Below are 19,091 nucleotides of genomic sequence, written 5' to 3'. Positions count from 1 at the left end.
GCTACTATATTGGACTAATGTCTGCTACAGCTGTTCAAAATGATAGTCACTCTGTCCTTCGGCTTGTGCCACCACTGGAGAGCCTACCCAGGCTGGGATTAGTGCCTCCCTGTTCACACCTCAGTTACTGGACTTGCACTGTAATCTCTCTCGTTCTTTATAAACTGAGTTCCTTCTGGGTAGAGGCTATATGCCTGGTTTCTTTCTGGGATACCAGCACCTGCCACACAGAAAGAATGAATGAAAAGACGAAATGAAATGCCTGCAAGTTCTGTGTTGATGGAAGGGCTCCTTTTCCACTGACAGCAGTTCCTGTTGTGTTTTCCTGTCTTTGGTGCTGGTTTTGCTAATGCCTTGTTTCCTGGTCCTTCTTTATTTAGAAACAGAAATTTGAGAGGTGAATTTGTGGCCAGGATAGAATAGAGCTAAGCAGGGTAAACAGGTCACTAAGAAGATTAAAACTTTGATCTCAGCCATCTCTTTGTGATACTGCTAACCAGCTAAGCCATTCAGGACATTTTTGGTAGAAGGTGAATGCCCTTCTCCTATCATGTTGCTTCTGCACACTCTTCTTTACCATTCAGTGATGCTGAGATCTGATTTGAGCAAAATCCATTTCGAGAAATAATGAAGACACCAAATGTGGACACAGGGTTTTTGATTTGTGGGAAAACAAAATGCTCATCTATTTTAAAGATACTTGTCCTCTTAATGATCTAGTGAGATACATGTGGACTTCTCAAGGATGATAGGTTTGAATCCCAGCAGAAGTGAATCCTTTTCATCCTCCTGAAATAAACTGAATTATATTCCATTTAAATATTTTTTTAAATGGTGGTTGGAAAAGATCCATAGGTCCTTATCATCTCACAGCTAAGTGTGTTTAGATCTGTCAGCCAAAAAAATATTTTTCTTTTCAACATCACAATTCTTGCCAGATGTTTCTTCAAGGTTTATTTTAAATGAAGGAAGGGAGTTAGACTACCCTTTCTGTATAACAGCAATCTTTGACCCTAGCAGTGGATGGGATCCCGAAACAGTGGCATCAGTTATAATTAAGGAATAACCTAAAAGTGTTCTAATTCTGGAAATCAGAAGCCAAGAAGTAGTTCTTTCTTCCATGAGGCTCTGGATTTCTTTTTTTTTTTTTCTCCATCTGTGGTTTGCTTCTCTATTGAGGTTGCCTAAGAATGAACTTAGGCAATAATCCACAGGTTGTCATAAATACACATATGTAATAGAAAACTATCAGGAAATTCCTAGCAGAGGCCCCTGGAAAGAAATTTTTTGATGAGGTAATTCTAAATGTGAAATGTGCTCTTAAAATACACGTCGTCCTACATTTGGCTTTTTGTGTGAACTCATTTCATAAGAGAGATGGGGTATTGCTGTCTTTGTGTGAAGGGTGGCAAACAGACCATCAGAGGGCCTTTTGCCCTGGAGTACGAGGCTGTTCCGCCCCAGGCTGGGGGAATGGGGAGCAGATTGAGGGGACGGGGGAGGTGTGTAAAAAGGTTAGGGGGAAGCTTTGCAGACATCATTGAGACCACAGTCTAGGCCCACCCAGTTAAAAGCAAAAAACGAGGGCTTCCCTGGTGGCGCAGTGGTTGAGAGCCCGCCTGCCGATGCAGGGGATGCGGGTTCGTGCCCCGGTCCGGGAAGATCCCACATGCCGCGGAGCGGCTAGGCCCGTGAGCCATGGCCGCTGAGCCTGTGCGTCCGGAGACTGTGCTCCGCAACGGGAGAGGCCACAACAGTGAGAGGCCCCGCGTACCGCAAAAAAAAAAAAAAAAAGTAAAAGTGAGAAACGAGTAAATAAAGAGCAACCCTGGGGTTGGGAGATGGGGAAGAGGAAGGCACCAGGGCACCCATGCCCACAACCCACGTTCAGGGTTGCCAGATTCTGGCCAGAGCCTCTTGTCCAGTCACCCCTAGTTACATCCCTGCGTGAGCTAGGCCGGGCCTCCATGCAGCTACGGGTGTAGCATAGGCCTCATCCGCTTTAATTATTAAGAAAAGGGTACATTGGCCTAAAGTAAAGAATGTCCATGTTAAAAGTAAAGATTAGATGTCTCCCTTCCCGGGATGCCAATGCTGATACTCTTTCAATGATAAGACTCCTTTCCCTGATGCCAAGGTCACACTGACTCGCTGTGTAGTGCTGATCTTTTTTTTAACCTTGAAGGAATGTATCCCTGACTTGTTTAATGTTCTTTGTTCTGACAACATATAAAACTGCTGAAAACCATGCTTCTCTGGAGCAGTTCCTCAGAGTTATCTGAGATGCTCTCTTGAAGCTGTAGTCCTCAGTTTGGCTCAAAAGAACTCTTCTATTCCTATTATAGATTGTTAATTGATTATTTTCGTTGACACCAGCATAGGCCGCCACCACGACGAGGGCATCGGAGGTCAGTGCCAGGCTCCATGGGTGCTACGATGGCTCTGCAGACTTGATATGAGGACAGGAGGGACCCAGAGCCATGCAACGCCTGGGTGCCACGCTGCCCTGGTCAGCCACAAGGATGCTGCTGCTGGAATCCACAGCTACTCCCGTGGGGGCGTTGAACTGCCCGTTGCCCTCCTGTGGGAGCCAGACCTGAAGAGGAACTCTGCCAGCCCCGTCCACCTTCATGGAATGGTTATGGAAATCTATTGCTACAATCTCATTCTTGTTCACAAGATGGGGCCCTGCAAAGTGTTGGTCAGTGGCCTCATGGCCCCCCAAATGGCCAACCAGCTTGCCACTGGGCCAGAAGTTAAAGCTGCAGCAACTTCTCAAACACAATGATATGTCCATTCACTTCTATGGCTACTCCCTTGGGGCCTGTGAGGCAACCAGCTCCAATCTTGGTCTTGAACTTGCCCTCAGCAGAAAAGATGCTGACCCAATGGTTTTCATAGACTGCCTTGAAAATGTCTCCATCGGTGTCCACTGCCACACCTATGGGCACTGCAGCTGCCCAGGGGAGGCCCTCGAACCCCATAGTGGAACTTGAACTGGTCCTCATTGTAGAAATCCTGGTACCATGGTTATCGCTGCCTGCACCTAGCTGTGGACACACCCTGTAAGTGGATGGATTCATGCTTCTCCCTTCCAGGCTGTCCTTCTTTCTGCTGCCCTTGCTGTGCGTGAAGCTGGGCCTCTGCAGGCGGTGGGGATTGGGTGCTGGGCTTTACATTGTCCAGGGAAGGTGGCAGGTCCCAAGATGCCAGGCAGACACGCTGCTAGGCTAACATTTTTATACGCACCAAAATCTAAGAATGACACCCAGACCGGTTAAAAGGAAATTCCTTCCAAAACATGACGTTAACCTCGTGGGTTTTAAGGAAAAGAAAACAACTAATTCAATAAAGGACACATTTTTTTCTTCTTTAAAATAGAGGATTAGGTCTTTAATTATAGATGCTCATAAGGAAGGAAAAAAGTCTCTTTGATCTACTGTATCCTCCCAGAATAGGAAATTCTTTCAAGTGACACGTTCCCTTTAAGTTCTCAAGGTTAGTGAAGCAAGCTCTTTTGAAGCTGGTGTCTGGTTGTATCCTACAGGCATGCCCTCCCCTTTTTCTTTTATTGGCGTATAGTCGATTTACAATGTTGGGTTCGTTTCTGCTGTACAGCAAAGTGAATCAGCGGTACATATATCCATTCTTTTTTAGATTCTTTTCCCATATAGGTCATTACACAGGCATGGCCCTTGAGACGAAATATCTTTGCTGCCAAATTCACATGGTTTAAATATTTTGTGGTAATTCTCCAAATAATATAGATTCCCCCCTATCCCATTTCTGTTGAAAACTGCATGAGCAGGAGAAAGAGATTAAATTTAGATTTTTCTTTTCTGGGAAAACTAACTTTTAAAAAAATTAGATTAAATTGATTTTTCAGGATAGATGGTTCAGTTGTGTATGTTAACTAGAAGGGTAGGTAAAATCTAAACATTAGAGATCTCAACATTATTTTCATTCGGTTTTAAGGTGTGTTAAATTTATTCCTGCAAAGCTATTTCCCCAGTTATGCTCTACTTAGCTTAATAGAAAACTCTTGCATTCCTTTGTTCATACATTAAATTTTTGCTTGAAAACTGCCTTGATCTAGCTGATGATAAAATTTTTTTCATTGAAAATTTTAATGCAGGCTTATAAGCTAGTTTAAATAAGAAAGCCCTTAGAAAAGTGTTTAACTTTGATGTTTTTGAAGCAAATGAAGATAAGCAAGAATGGACTCTGTCTTGGTCTTCAGCCAAAAGGGCACAGGATTTTGAGTCCAAAAGAATGGATTTGTGTCAATTCCATCGCTGACTGGCTGTGTGAACTCTGATATGTTTAACCTCTTCCCACCTCAATGTCTATCTACGAGGTAGAAAAGATCATTTCTATACTATCTACCTGCATAAACGTAATGAGAAGTAAATGTATAAGAAAGTGCTTTATAAATTAAAACTCTACACCAGTGGTCATTAACATTTTATTGTCTGGATTCCTTTGAGAAACTGAAAAATATATGCTTTCCTACACATTTCTCACACATACCCCAAAGCACTTAAAAATATCCTCAAAACCTTTATTTCATTTATAGTTGGGACCCGGATGGGGAGGGAATGATTTGAAACCCTGTGGTACAGCAAATGCAAGAGCTGTGGGACAGAAATGAGCTTGGTCTGTTTGAGGTTATTTGTATAAATTGCAGTATATACAGCATAAACAAGGCCACTATGTCTGAATTGTAGTGGATGTAAGGGAAGAGGTTTGAGCTGAGTTCAAAGAAGTAGACAGAAGTCTACTAAGAAGTAGACCACTTTCAGGAAAAAAGGAGACACTTGCGGGTTTTAAGCAGAGGAATGATCAAAATCAGACTTAAGTTGAGAAAGATCTGTTGTATGAAAAATGGACTGTAGGGGGAGTAGGTTTACAGGATATGGTGTGTGAGGGATTGAGCCTCCCTCTCTGCCTGGCCCCCAACTCTAAATTTGTGGCCCAAGCAACTTGATGAATGCCTGTGACGTTTACCTATGGCATCTTACCTGTGGAATGCTGGAGCCCAGGTATGAGAGAGGTATTAAATTCTATTCTCTTAGACTGTACTGCATTATGTAGCCAGTAATGACTGCCACCATTTTCTCTCCTACTTCGTAAGGCTTTAAACAAAAGTAATAGGGGGTGATGGCAGCTTTGGGGCTCCCCAATCCTTGTCACAGTTACAGTATTGTGTTCCCCCAGGAAGACCAAGGGATAACACACTGTTAAGAGGTTTGCATATTACCCCCCAAATGGCCTGAATATCAACCTGTAAATATATATTTACCAGTCAGCAAAACTTTCATTCGCATTTTTTACTTACAAGAGTCTAAAGGGGGGAATTCCCTGGCCGCCCAGTGGTTAGGACTCCACGCTTTCACTGCTGAGGGCCCGGGTTCAATCTCTGGTCAGGGAACTGAGATCCCATAAGCCGCACAGCAAAGCCAAAACAAAACAAAAAAAGTCTAAAGAGATTAGAAATTTGATATCAGGCTATGATTGGTAGAATGTTGCTTTAGGCCATGTTTTTCCAATTGCAAAAAAAAATATTTTTTTAATATGGAGTCGCTAATTTTTTTTAGACCTCAACTGTGGTGGGACGAGTCCATTCTGAGGTAATTTAATCAAAATTAAATGCACTCATAGGAAGATATGAGTAAAATATAGTATACAATGTCCATACAATACGTATTACTAATAAAAACATTTATGTAGTGCTTTTTCATATAAAATTAGAGATTATACACTATAAAATACCTTTTGCTATTTTATTGCAGTTTTAAAAATATTCTGCAGTTCTCTGCATTTAACACAGAAGTTTAATATTTAATGGCTTCATACACGTAGAAACTGAAGCCAGGTTACTTTTGTACAACAGTGGAAACTAGGATTCCCTGTGCTTTTGTTAAATTAAAAGCATTCGTAATTATTTCTCAGAAGAGTTAGTCATTAATTAAGGTTTATGAAGTGCTTAGGGAGTGCCATAAGGAAATATACCGAGTCTCACAAGCCCTGTAACATGGAAACCTAGATTTGAAGAAATTAGTAGAATTGCCAATTTAGCATGAATCTTGATAGTTTAAGTAGTCAATTCTGACCAATGCAGAAAGTAAAAGGAAAGAGAACCAAGTTCATCAATTAAATGAAAATGCAGCTGACCCAGGCCAGGTGGATACGTGTACAAGCTGAGTGAAATAGAACCCTCCAGTTGTTGCCAGGAGCTATTGATGTGATGACTAAAAACATTACCACCACCGCCAGTGCATTTAAGCCTTATTCATTAAAAAAAAAATTGTCTGGGAAGGGAGCTTAATGAGAGTTTTCTTCTTTTTATATTTTCATTGAGTGGTTCTAGATGTTTTGTTTTGATCAGAGAAGTCTCTCAGAAAGTTCCCCAAATGAATATTTAATGCTACTGGAAATAGGCGTGGACAACAGGCCTCTGAAAGAAAAGAGCATTTAAATATTTTTTTCTCCTAGTTATAAAGTAATACTTTCTCACCATAGAAAATCTGTAAAATACAGAAAAATAATTGTTTTTTATAAGTGACTTTTAATCATACCACCAAGACATGGCTACTGTTAACAGTTTTTTCCTCACCAGCTAATGCTCCATGGTGGTATGAACTGTGTTGATTTTAGTTCATCACTGTAACCCTACTACCTAGCACAGTGCCTGGAACAGTTGGCACCTAATTAATATTTATTCAATGAGTGAACATATTAATATTTCCTTCTAGTATTTTTATGCATACGTTAGCTTGTCTGTTAATAATATGGGGTCCATACTGTACTTTTTCACTTTTCGTTATCTCCTGAGGCTTTTCTCATGATAGCCAATATCTTTCCATCTAAAGTATGATTTTGCATAATGCATAATGTTGCATCCAATTTCATACCTCATTTAACCATTTTCCTATGCAAATGAAATCATATAGTATGTACTATTTTTTGTCTTGTTTCTTTTGTTCGCCATAATGTTTTTGAGATTCATCCACACTGTTGCATGCATCAGTAATTATTTCCTTTTTATTAGCTGAGTAGTATTCTACTGTTTGGGTAATTATTGCTGTTGGGTAAAATACCCAAGAGTAGAATTACTGAATCACAGAGTAGGTGTATATTTAACTTTACAAGCAACTTTCAAAGTAGTTGTAGCATTTTACTCTCCCACCAGCGATGTAGGAGAGTTGCTCCCATCCTTGCCAACACTTCCGTGTTGAGAGTCATTTTCTAAAATTAATTAATTGATTAATTATTTTTGGCTGCGTTGGGTCTTCGTTGCTGCGCACGGGCTTTCTTTAGTTGCGGCGAGCGGGGGCTACTCTTCATTGCGGTGCGCGGTTTTCTCATTGCGGGTGGCTTCTCTTGTTGAGGAGCACAGGCTCTAGGTGGGTGGGCTTCAGTAGTTGTGGCACGTGGGCTCAGTAGGTGTGGCTCGCAGGCTCTAGAGCACAGGCTCGGTAGTTGTGGCGCACGGGCTTAGTTGCTCCGCAGCATGTGGGATCTTCCCGGACCACAGCTCGGAACCGTGTCCCCTGCATTCTTAACCACTGCGCCATCAGGGAAGCCCGAGAGTCTTTAATTTTAGCTCTTCTACTAGGCTAGTAAAGTGGTATCTCAGTATGGTTTATTTTACATTTCCCTGGTGACTAACAATGTTGAGAATCTTTTCATTGGCTATACATATATCTTCTTTGATTGATACTGCCAAATCCCTTTCCAGAGAGATTGTGCTAATTTATAATTCTACCAAGAGTGTCACCTTTTTAAAATGTTTTCCATTTTGCTATGTGAAAAATACCATCTTGTTTTAATTCTCATATTTTATTACTTATGAAGTTTGGTGTTAAGGAGTGGCTCCAATTTGAGACCCAGGGACTTCCCTGGCGGTGCAGTGGTTAAGACTCTGTGCTTCGGGCTTCCCTGGTGGCGCAGTGGTTGAGAGTCCGCCTGCCAATGCAGGGGACACGGGTTCGTGCCCCGGTCCAGGAAGATCCCACATGCCGCGGAGCGGCTGGGCCCGTGAGCCATGGCCGCTGAGCCTGCGTGTCCGGAGCCTGTGCTCTGCAACGGGAGAGGCCACAGCAGTGAGAGGCCTGCGTACCGCAAAAAAAAAAAAAAAAGGCTCTGTGCTTCCACTGCAGGGGGCATAGGTTCAATCCCTGGTTGGGGAACTAAGATCCTGCATGCTGCCCAGTGTGGCCAAAAAAACAAAGATATCTGAGATCCAGATAGTTGGTTACTTCTTCCACAACTATTATTGGATAATCCATCTCTTCACATTGGTTTGCAATGTTTTCCTGAACTCTTTGTTTTTAGCCATCCTGTTTGTTCTTCCAGATGACGTTTAGCCTCTACTACGCTGCAGGGACCAATTTATTTTTGACCATCAGAAATTTGCTCTGTTTGATAGATGTGTGGAGCTCTGATTACTTCCTAAGTGAAGAACTTCCTCAGGATATCTGAACAATTCTCTTGGGTGGAAGCCTGAAGTCAAGACTCAAGAAAACAGAACTAAAATCTATTCAGCTCCCTCAGGTGCTCCTGCCTTGCTGGGATTGCTATGAATGGCCTTAGGCCAAAACTGCAAGGCATAATTCAGGGTCTGACTCCAGTGTGTATCCCCAGATCTCCTCCCAACACATAAATCTATAGTAAAGGAGATTTGGTTTAACTCCTATAATCTTTTACCTGGAAGCTGTACAAAAGAACTTTCTGCTACGATGGAAGTGTCCTATTCTACCACATCCAATTAGTTAGCCACTAGCCACAGGTAGCTATCAAGCACTTACGTGGCTAGTGCGCTTAAAGAAATGAATATTTAAATTTTATTTAATTTAAATGTACAGAGCCACCTATGACTACTCATTGGCCACCACAGTAACTGTTAAGGCCGGTTTGCCTGTAATTTGCATATACTTCCTTGGATCTCAGTTTCAATATTCCACTATCACGGCTAAAATCAAAATACTTTTGACTTTACCAGGCACTATACTCGATGAGGGAAGACAGTTTCTATTCTAGGCTTACAATTTAAGGAGAGAAAAGGTCAGTTTTTAACCTGGAGAGGAGCCAGATTGCTGACTCTACGGAGACTTGCCCATCGTGTTCCACAGTAAGGATGACCGAGGGAGGCAGGTACTGTGTCACTGCGTCAGAGGGGAAGAAGGGATCGCTCCTAGCTGTGTAGGTGACACGCAGAACTTATGAAAAGGTCAGTTCCTTGCACAGAGGAGGTCTGGCCCAGGCGCTCCATGGAGCCGGCTGCCGTCCCCTTTCTGACAAGTGCAAAGGCAGAGAGGAGGTCACGGCACCTAGCGGAGGGTCTTATCCACCCACTCGGAAACCGCCCCTCCCCGCGCACTACTGGATGAGAACTAGGATGGACGCGATCGTCCTTCTTACTATACTAACCGCCCTCGAAAAATGTGACAACTTAAACCAGGGGTTTAAATGGGTTTGCTGACTGGGGGGAGGGTAAACTGTGGGAAGGAGCCTGATCAACTTGATAACGTCTCCTAGAGAGAGTGGGGGTGAGACCCCGAGGAAAGGGAGGGAGGTCACCCGTGGGGAAGGTCTGGGAAGACAAGGGCTCCCTGCAAGGTGGCCCCAAGCGGACAGGAGGTGCACTGCTCCGCCGAGAGGCTGCTGGGTCGCTCGGGCCGGGTCACAAGATGGCCGCTGCTCCACTGGGGCTTTTGGTGCAGGACCGAGGGGCCGCTGTTAGGTGCTCCAGGCCCGGGCGGCGCAGGCAGCCGAGAAGGAGTCAGCTGCAGGAGGGGCAGGCAGAGAAGGGAACACTACTGTCGGAAGCTAAAGCGGAAGGAAGCGCGCGTGCGCGGAGGGCGGCCGCGCGGGCCGAGAGCTTCCGCGCGAAGGGTAAAGCCGGGGTCGCTGACTGCCCGGGAGTGGGAGGTCAGGCGGCCGAGCCGGCTGAGGCAGCGGGGCCGCGCGCTGGGCCTCGGCGCGGCGGCGGCGACGGCGGCGCGCGCGCCGCCGGGAAGTTAGGAGGGCGTCGAGCGGGAACGCGCACGCGCGCGCACGCGGGGCGGCCCGCGCGCAGCCGCGGCCGCTGGGGTTGCCTCCCTCAACTGCGGTCGCGGGCGCTCGCGACTCCGCGCCTCAGGAGGGAGCGGCCGGTGGGCCCGCATCCTGTCCGTGGGGTTCGAGGCTGGGCTGCCGCGGCCGCCTCCTTCTGGTGCCTAGGCCGCCCTGAGGAGCCGGGCCGGGGCACGGCTGACTGACCGGCCCCGGGGAGCCGAGACCGCTGGAGGCGAAGGCGGAGGCGCACGTCTGGCGGTCTCCTGGACCGGGAAGAGGCCGAGGGGACCATGTCCGGGAGGAACCTCCACCTCTCCACCACCGAACGCGTCATCAAAGGTGCCAAGCGGGCCGGGCCTTCCAGTCGACCAGCGGTAAACGGCCCTCGGCCGGGCGAAGGCTCGGGGCCGGAGGGAGGGAGCCGAGGACAGGAGGCAGGAGGGCGGCGGGATCCCTGGCGGCGCCCATCCCGGAGGAGGACCTGGAGGGGGTGTGGGAGACGGGAGGCCGGGATCTCCACCGGGGCTCCCCCGCGGGGGTGTCGGGCGTTTTCTGTTGCACCTGGACCAGTAGCTAGCTGGAGATTGCTTATTTATCTCCCGTAGTGTCGGATTTCCAGGCAGGGTGGCGATTTCTTCTCCCACCACCCCCAAAGAGTCTGGATCCACATATTTTTTTAAAAAACCCATTCCTCTTTTCTAGGCTCTTACCTGGGGGAAGCCATCTAGGGTGATGTGGGTAGGGAGTTGAGTAGACCCTTCCAAGTCAGATCTTTCTGCCGCTCCTCTTCTGTAGGATCAGATCTTTCTTGCCTCTTCCCCACCCTTTTTTTAAGGATGGGTACTACGTACCTTTTAGCCCACTTTCTTCAGATCATCACAAGTCACTGCTGTTAGTAAAAGAAACAATATAGTGAAATAAATGCAAATAAATTCATATTGTGATATTTGAAAGGGATCTACAGATCTCTTGACATGATTTTTGGTGTTTTATTTTCCTTTTGGCCATAGAGACTTGGAGAATGATGTTCCCTGTTTCAGATGTCCAAAATAAACTAAAGTGTTCCTTACTCATACATACAGGGTTTTACATTGTAGTTGTTTCTGCCCTTAAACTAAGAATAGTGGTTTAAATATAACCACTAATTTATGTGCCTCTTTTGTTCAGACATAAGACAAGTACAACTCTTCTGAGTTTTAATACTCGGTTTGAAAGCACTATTTTGTAAGAAGGGAATATACCGAGACCAGGTGTGTTAGTGACCTCTGAATAAAGGGGTTAGTTGTAAGTGGGGAAAACTATTAAAATACTTTTATTTTTTCATTCTGGTAATTAGAAGGAGAAAGGAAACCAGGATTGGTGACAAGAAAACTTTTTTTTTAAGTGGAGAAAAATTATTGAATGTTCAATGAAGGGAGAGAATTTTAGTGTATAACTTAGGTTTTTTTCCCCCCCCAAAAAATTAAGCATCATAAATGTTGATTGTCTGCAATATGTAATTTTAGTGTGTAATGTAGTTTTCCCCCCCAAAAAGTCATCATCATAAGTGTTGATCATAAATGTTAATTATCTACACTATATAATATTTGCTAAATGTAATGAGGTTTATGAGATTTATCTACTCAGCATTTGTGTGGTATCATTAGGGATTTAAGAGAATTGTTCATAGAACTGACAGCCCTTTAACTGCTAAATTCTTTTGACCATTTTAATGTCAGTCTTTATAGTATATAACCCATGAAGAGTATATAACCCTTTCTTAAGATTCAGAATCTACTAAACATAATCTTTTTTGATAAATCAAGGTCATCATTATGTGCATTAATTTCTGTCCTATGCAGTTAATATGGCCGGTGCATTCTGCTGTATAAGGGTGTTGGCAGTTTCCTCCTGTGCTAAAATGACTCCTCACTGCTATACCAGTTTAGTGCTTTTGTCTGTTCTTAGTTTATCTGCTGCAGTACTGCTCTCTATCTGTCAAAATATGCCCTTCTAATCTGCCACTTCTAAGCTGAAGTAGGCAGGGAAACCAGATAAACCAGAATAGTGTGTCAAGTCAGAATAAATAGGATCTGAGTGAAGCTTAGTGGTAGTCCTCAGACCTTCATGAATCTCAAATTCTGATCGCCATTGTAGTATGTAATTTCTACCATAACGTGCCGTAAGATATCAAGGAAATTTTTAAATGACCCTTTCAGACCCTTAAATATAGAAGGAAAGTAAAACAAAATGTAGCTAAAATGCAGGTGCTGGCTTATTGCTAGGTATGCCCACAGTTAAGTGAATACCCTCATAGTCTATATGATTCAAATTTGTTTTTTGGTGAAATTTTATAAATTACTGAATGTTATTATAAGATTACCCTTAAAAAAATGAAACATAAATGATTTCAAGCCCTTAGAATGGGTGGATTTGTCTCATATATAAAAACTTTAGTATCAGAACTTGAACACAGCAATTTTGGCTTCCTGGTGACTTACGTTGCTTTTTTTTCTGGGTTTTCCTGAGTTTGAAATATTGAGGTTTATTCTAAGAAAGTAAGGTGTCACTGTATATATAGCTAAGGTCCGGTTGTACTGTACTGGGTTCTAAATCCTGATCTAATATTATCTTTTCTGGCCAGAGTTGTTTGCATTTATTCACAGCTGGAAATCTTTTTCAGAGGTGAGACCACACCCCAGTTATTCTTGGTTTTGTCATTTCCTGTTAACTTTAAATTCTGCTTAATTGTTTTGCTTGAGCAAATCTTGGAGAAGTGTGGGTGGGTGGGAGTGATTTGTATTTTGTGTCTTTTAAATAGCAACCTTACTAAAATGAAGGACTAGATTGGAGGTTTTACTCCTACTTCTCGGGCTTACTTGTGACCTTGCCTTTTTTTTTTAACCTTGCCTTTTTACTTAAACTCTCTTTTTTTGCTTCAATAATCTCATCTGCAAAATAGGGTTAATAATACCTTCTTTGTCAAGCATCTCAGCCACGCAAATGACATAACGGATGTGAAAAGCTTAAGACAAGGTAGTATTATGAAACATGATAGTAGTGTGAGAATAGATCAGCTACTTCATAAGTGGATAATAGAGAAATCATTAACATTCAAAAAATATCAGAATCGGAAAGCATATGAAATTATAAGTTAGGAAACTGTTCCCAGTCAGGAAAATACCTCTTCTACAATATAAAGGATATCTGGGTGGAATCCCATGGATAACAGCGTACAAACCAATAATACAGTCTGTCTAGTACTTCCCTGGCAGCTGGTTTCTTCTCTAGCAGTTGAAGGTATTTATTTTGTGTTTAAAAATATAAACATTCTTATGATTTCACTCATTCATTAAATGTTTATGGAGAGCCATCTGTAAAGTACTCCCAATTGGTGCTCATTTTCTTCTTCTTTGTTTTAAAAATTAAAATTTGTATGAGCCTCCAGAACAGTCCATATACACTGGGGGCAACACTACTCGTATCTGGAGCAGAAAACGAGAAACCCAAATAATTGCATTTTGAAAATCTTTCAGCTTGATTTTTTTTCCTGGTTTCCAAGTTTCTTTTCCTGTTGGAAGGAATTTTTTTTCTTTGACAGTGATTTTTATAAAAAGTTTATTCCTGTAAGCTGAATCTTTTCAGAAACAGCAAGGAAATTTCACTAGGCATTACATAACAAATATAGAGAATCCATTGTCTGAGTTTGCTCTTTGGTGGCCGAAGGGGTTTTAACAGAAGTCAGACTTCTTTTTTTTTTAATCATTGAATTGTGCACTTTATTTATTTATTTATTTTTACTATTTAAAAACCTTTATTCAAATCAGATCTATGCTTATTATTTACATTATCTTTCATTTAGGATTAAAATATAATATCCATCTGTAGTTTAAATCATACTTTTAGCCCTTTACAAAATACGAAGTTAAAGTTGTTATAGTTTAAAACTGAATAGAATTGGGGACATTAGATTTTTAAATGAAAATGAAAAATTATGATACATTAGAACATACATGTACACATACTACTAGACAAAGAGTGGTAGAACAAGATAAAATATAGTAATTTTCTGTTTTTTCTTGTGGCTATTTTCTATATATTATAAATCACATACTTTTAATAAGTATTTAAATAAAACTTTCAATTAATAAATCAAATGCCAAATGAAGGATTACAAGAACAAAATTTTCCTGAACTTTTCACTTACTTAAACTACATGTTTTCCTAGGTTAGAAATTATCCATATTTAGAATATCTTAAAGTATAGATACATTTGATCCCCACATGTTAAACACTGTACAACTGGAAGTTCTCAAAAAAGAGGTAAAGAAAAAGAAAGAAATGGTACTCTCAATTTAGCTTCCCAAGAGTTAGACGGATGCCCACAGTCTGTGCTTAGTTGTCTATATATGAAACAGCAGTGTTCACACCCCTCTTACTCTTTGTTTATATTCTTGACTTTGTTATGATTTATATTACCTTTCCATTTTCTTTCAAGAATGGAAACATCTGACTGCGATCTATCTTCTTTATTAAAATATAAATATTTTCTAGAATATGGACAGATAAGTTTTAATGACAAACAGCAAAATACAGCAACCAATATTCAATAGGTATTCTGCCACTTAGTGAAGTTTTTCAAGAAAGCAGTTCAGTACACCTTCTCAACTTACAAATGTATGTGCACTTTATTTTTATTTATTTTTAAAATAAATTTATTTTATTTATTTATTTTTGGCTGTGTTGGGTCTTTGTTGCTGTGCGTGGGCTTTTTCTAGTTGTGGTGAGCGGGGGCTACTCTTTGTTGTGGTACGCGGGCATCTCATTGCGGTGGCTTCTCTTGTTGCGGAGCACGGACTCTAGGCACGCTGGCTCAGTAGTTGTGGCTCGCGGACCCTAGAGCGCAGGCTTGGTAGTTGTGGCGCACGGGCTTAGTTGCTCTGCGCGCGGCATGCGGGAACTTCCCGGACCAGGGCTCGAACCCATGTTCCCTGCATTGGCAGGGGGATTCTTAACCACGGCACCACTAGGGAAGCTCCAGACTGCTTTTCAGGAGGATGCTGTTAGAGTTCTCCCATTCTCTTGGAATTCAAATGTAGAATGTACTGCCATTTGTAGCACAGCATTGAAGGCTGTTGGTTCTTTGATATCCTGGCACTGGGAATATTGTGGCTATAGCTTTCTTAAAAAATTTTACGAATAGTAGTATGGACAGAAATGGCTATTTCCACAAGTATATCCCGAACCCCATTTCAGCCTCTGGTACCTATACCTCATTTATTTCCCCTCTGTCCCCTCTCTCCGTTTTTCATATTATGAGAATGGATTTACCAAGGATTAAAAAAATTTTTTTTTCTTTTAAATGTAAGCTTAACCCTGCTAATTATAAAATTTGAAAGGCAAAAGGGAAGAAAACAAAGGCTTCATATTCCTTCCTTCCAGAAACTACTCTTAATACTTTTCATTACTATACTTTCATTAATACTTTTCAATACAGTTGACCCTTGAACAATACAGGTTTGAACTGTGGGCCCACTTATACGTGGATTTTTTTTCAATAGTAAATACTACAGTACTACATGATCCGAGAATGGTTGAATCTAAGGATGTGGAACCACGGATAGGGAGGAACTTTGGGTATGGAGGAACCACCCGTGTATATACAGAGGGCTGATTGTAAGAGTACTTGGATTTTCTATTGTGTGGAAGGTTAGCACCTCTAACCACCTCTTTATTCAAGGGTCAACTGTATTTCCATCTACTGGTATATTTTAAATTAAAAGGAAAATGGATGACATATATTAAACCTTTTATTATTCAAATATCTCATATTATTTTAACATAAATATTGTAATTTTACCTAAATTCTTTCATATTGGTTTCAATCAGCATGAAAATTATTTGAAAGTGCTTGTATTCATTTTTTTTTTCTCTGTTCGCGGGCCTCTCACTGTTGTGGCCTCTCCTGTTGCGGAGCACAGGCTCCGGACGCGCAGGCTCAGCGGCCATGGCTCACGGGCCTAGCTGCTCCGCGGCATGTGGGATCTTCCCAGACCGGGGCACGAACCCATGTCCCCTGCATCGGCAGGCGGACTCTCAACCACTGCGCCACCAGGGAAGCCCTGTATTCATATTTTGGTCCTTTATATTTTCAGCCATTTAATACAATGCCAACCCAGAAGAAACATTTTCAAGTTTAAATATTCGATGTGAGCAAGTCATATAGCACACATCTGTTGAATTTGTCAACATTATTTAAATTATACTTAGTTTACCATTGTAATTAACAACTGCCAAACTATAATATTTATTTTTTAATTTTTTTTGGTGTATACATTTCTTTCTCTCTCTCTTTTTTTTTTACATCTTTATTGGAGTATAATTGCTTTACAATGGTCTGTTAGTTTCTGCTTTATAAGAAAGTGAATCAGCCATACATATACATATATCCCTGTATCTCTTCCCTCTTGCATCTCCCTCCCTTCCACCCTCCCTATCCCACCCCTCTAGGTGGTCACAGAGCACCGAGCTGGTCTCCCTGTGCTATGCGGCTGCTTCCCACTAGCTATCAGTTTTACATTTGGTAGTGTATATATGTCCATGCCACTCTCTCACTTTGTCCCACCTTACCCTTCCCTCTCCCCATGTCCTCAAGTCCATTCTCTAGTAGGTCTGTGTCTTTATTCCTGTCCTGCCCCTAGGTTCTTCATGACCTTTTTTTTTTTTTAGATTCCATATATATGTGTTAGCATATGGTATTTGTTTTTCTCTTTCTGACTTACTTCACTCTGTATGACAGACTCTAGGTCCATCCACCTCACTACAAACAACTCAATTTCGTTTCTTTTTATGGCTGAGTAATATTCCATTGTATGTATGTGCCACATCTTCTTTATCCATTCATCTGTCGATGGACACTTAGGTTGGTTCCATGTCCTGGCTATTGTAAATAGAGCTGCAGTGAACATTGTGGTGCATGACTCTTTTTGAATTATGGTTTTCTCAGGGTATATGCCCAGTAGTGGGATTGCTGGGTCATATGGTAGTTCTATTTGCAGTTTTTTAAGGAACCTCCATACTGTTCTCCATAGTGGCTGTATCAATTTACATTCCCACCAACAGTGCAAGAGGGTTCCCTTTTCTCCACACCCTCTCCAACATTTATTGTTTCTAGATTTTTTGATGATGGCCATTCTGACTGGTGTGAGATGATATCTCATTGTACAAACTATAATATTTAAACACTGGAAATTGATGTTCTTTGAGATTTACACCTCTGAGTGAAAGTCTCAAACCTCAAAAAGGACATCTTAATTTAAACACTTAATTTTTTTTTTCCAAGCAGGAATAAGGTGTTCTTTTTTACCCATGTGATAATGGTTGTGATTGAAGCCTTATGTATATCAGACATTTGGTAATAAAGCTTTCTTCTGTAAAGTAACATTATCACATTTTACTGTAAAATTAAAAAAAAAAAGCTATCGGATTATTGGAGAGACAAGTGCTAAGGACTCATTACTTAAAGTGAATTAAAGAATTATTTAACACAGGGGACTATATTCAGTATCCTGTGATAAACTATAATGGAAAAGAATATGAAAAAGAATATATATATTTATAACTGAGTCACTTTGCTGTACAGCAGATATTAAACACAACATTGTAAATCAACTATACTTCAATAAAATTTTTTAAAAAAGAATTAATTAAAACACTTTTCCTAAGCAGTATTTGATAACAGAGTATTTTTCCATTAAAGTGACATTTTGGGGAAAAGCTAATTTTTAGACATACGTCTATGAGAGACAGAATTATTCAGCTAATTCTCATATTTGTGGTCATTTCAGAGCTTTGCTGCTACTAATGGCAATAAAGAGGTGTCTTTTAATCTTTTCATCCTTTGGTGCAATCATTAATAGAATATAACACTCTGTTTTAAGTTTTCATGTTAAATTTTAGCTTCATTTGAAATTGCAAAACAGAGGTCTAAAAATTTCAACCTAACCTAAGTGATATCTGACTTAGTTATCTTTATAGTCTACCTAATTATTCAGATGTATGCAGAGAGAACTTTTAGTTTCCTATATTCAGTTTTATTTTGTTGGCAAACTAGATTTTTATCATGAAATCTTTTAGTTTCTTGAGTCTTTGTTTATTATTAGAAGAGGGTATAACTTGGTAATTAGGCTCTCTAGACTGGGTGACAGAAAAATATGCTATATTAGCTGGCCAAGGGAATGTGTATCTTTGGTGATCATTGTTAGATTTATTGAATACTAAGAATTTATGATGTTTTTGTGCAGTGTCTAGACAATGTCAGCCCAAGAGTGAAATTCTGAATGAAGTAAACACTAGGAGATAATTTAAGAATTCATTCAAGAATTGCCAATGGAATCCTTGCTAAAAATGTTTAACCTGTATCTAGTTATAGTAAATGACAAGACAAATCCAGTTTATGGGACTTTCTACAAGACACATGGTCTGAACTCTTCAAAAGTGTCAAAGTGATAACAGTAAACATCAATTTTAATGGTAGAATTCTGTGGCTGTCCAATAGATCTTATAACAATGGCAACAGTGTTCTCCACACTGTCCAGTAGAGTAGGCACTAGTCAAATGTGGCTACTGATCAGTTGAAATGTGGCTAATGGTATTGCAGAGCTACATTTTTAATTTTACTTAAAAAAATGTCAAAGTGATGAAAAATTAAAAAGGCAAGAGGACTATTCTAGATGAGAGAAGATGAAAGAGAAATGACAGTCAAGTACAGTGCCAAGCCTGGATTGGGAAAATAAAAAAAGTCATAGAGGACATTTTGGGGACAACTGGGGAAATTTGAATATGGAGTATATATTAGATATAGTACATCAATGGGAAATGTCTTGGGTGTGTGGTATGGTATTGTGGTTATAAAGGAGAATGTTCTTATTCTTAGGTAATACCTGATGAAGTATTTAGGTTGAAATGACATGATGTCTGCAATTTGTTTTCAAATGGTTCAGGAAAAAAAAATGTACTTGTTAAGAGAGAAAGCAAAAGTGGCAAAATGTTTA

At 41.0% G+C, this 19,091-nt stretch overlaps 1 protein-coding gene across 4 annotated transcripts in view; it reads left to right on the top strand.

Moving 5' to 3' along the window:
* The first annotated feature begins 9,677 nt into the window (after nt 1-9,677).
* PPP3CC (protein phosphatase 3 catalytic subunit gamma) overlaps nt 9,678-19,091 on the top strand; it is a 92,956-nt gene continuing 83,542 nt past the window's right edge. For 3 of the 4 annotated variants that reach the window (XM_089912852.1, XM_089912850.1, XM_089912855.1), the window contains exon 1: nt 9,678-9,897. In XM_089912852.1, coding sequence (XP_089768978.1) covers nt 9,693-9,897 — 205 coding nt within the window. In that variant the 5' untranslated portion in view covers nt 9,678-9,692. Of the gene's footprint in view, nt 9,898-10,049; nt 10,399-19,091 lie in introns of those variants that run through there. The other variant, XM_089912854.1, reaches the window with a different exon arrangement.

This window comes from Delphinapterus leucas, chromosome 6 (assembly GCF_059928025.1).
Source record: "Delphinapterus leucas isolate spDelLeu-1000000601 "Yukka" chromosome 6, BTC_Dleu_Yukka2, whole genome shotgun sequence".
NCBI lineage: Eukaryota > Metazoa > Chordata > Mammalia > Artiodactyla > Monodontidae > Delphinapterus > Delphinapterus leucas.
This window is presented reverse-complemented; position numbering and strand designations above follow the sequence as displayed.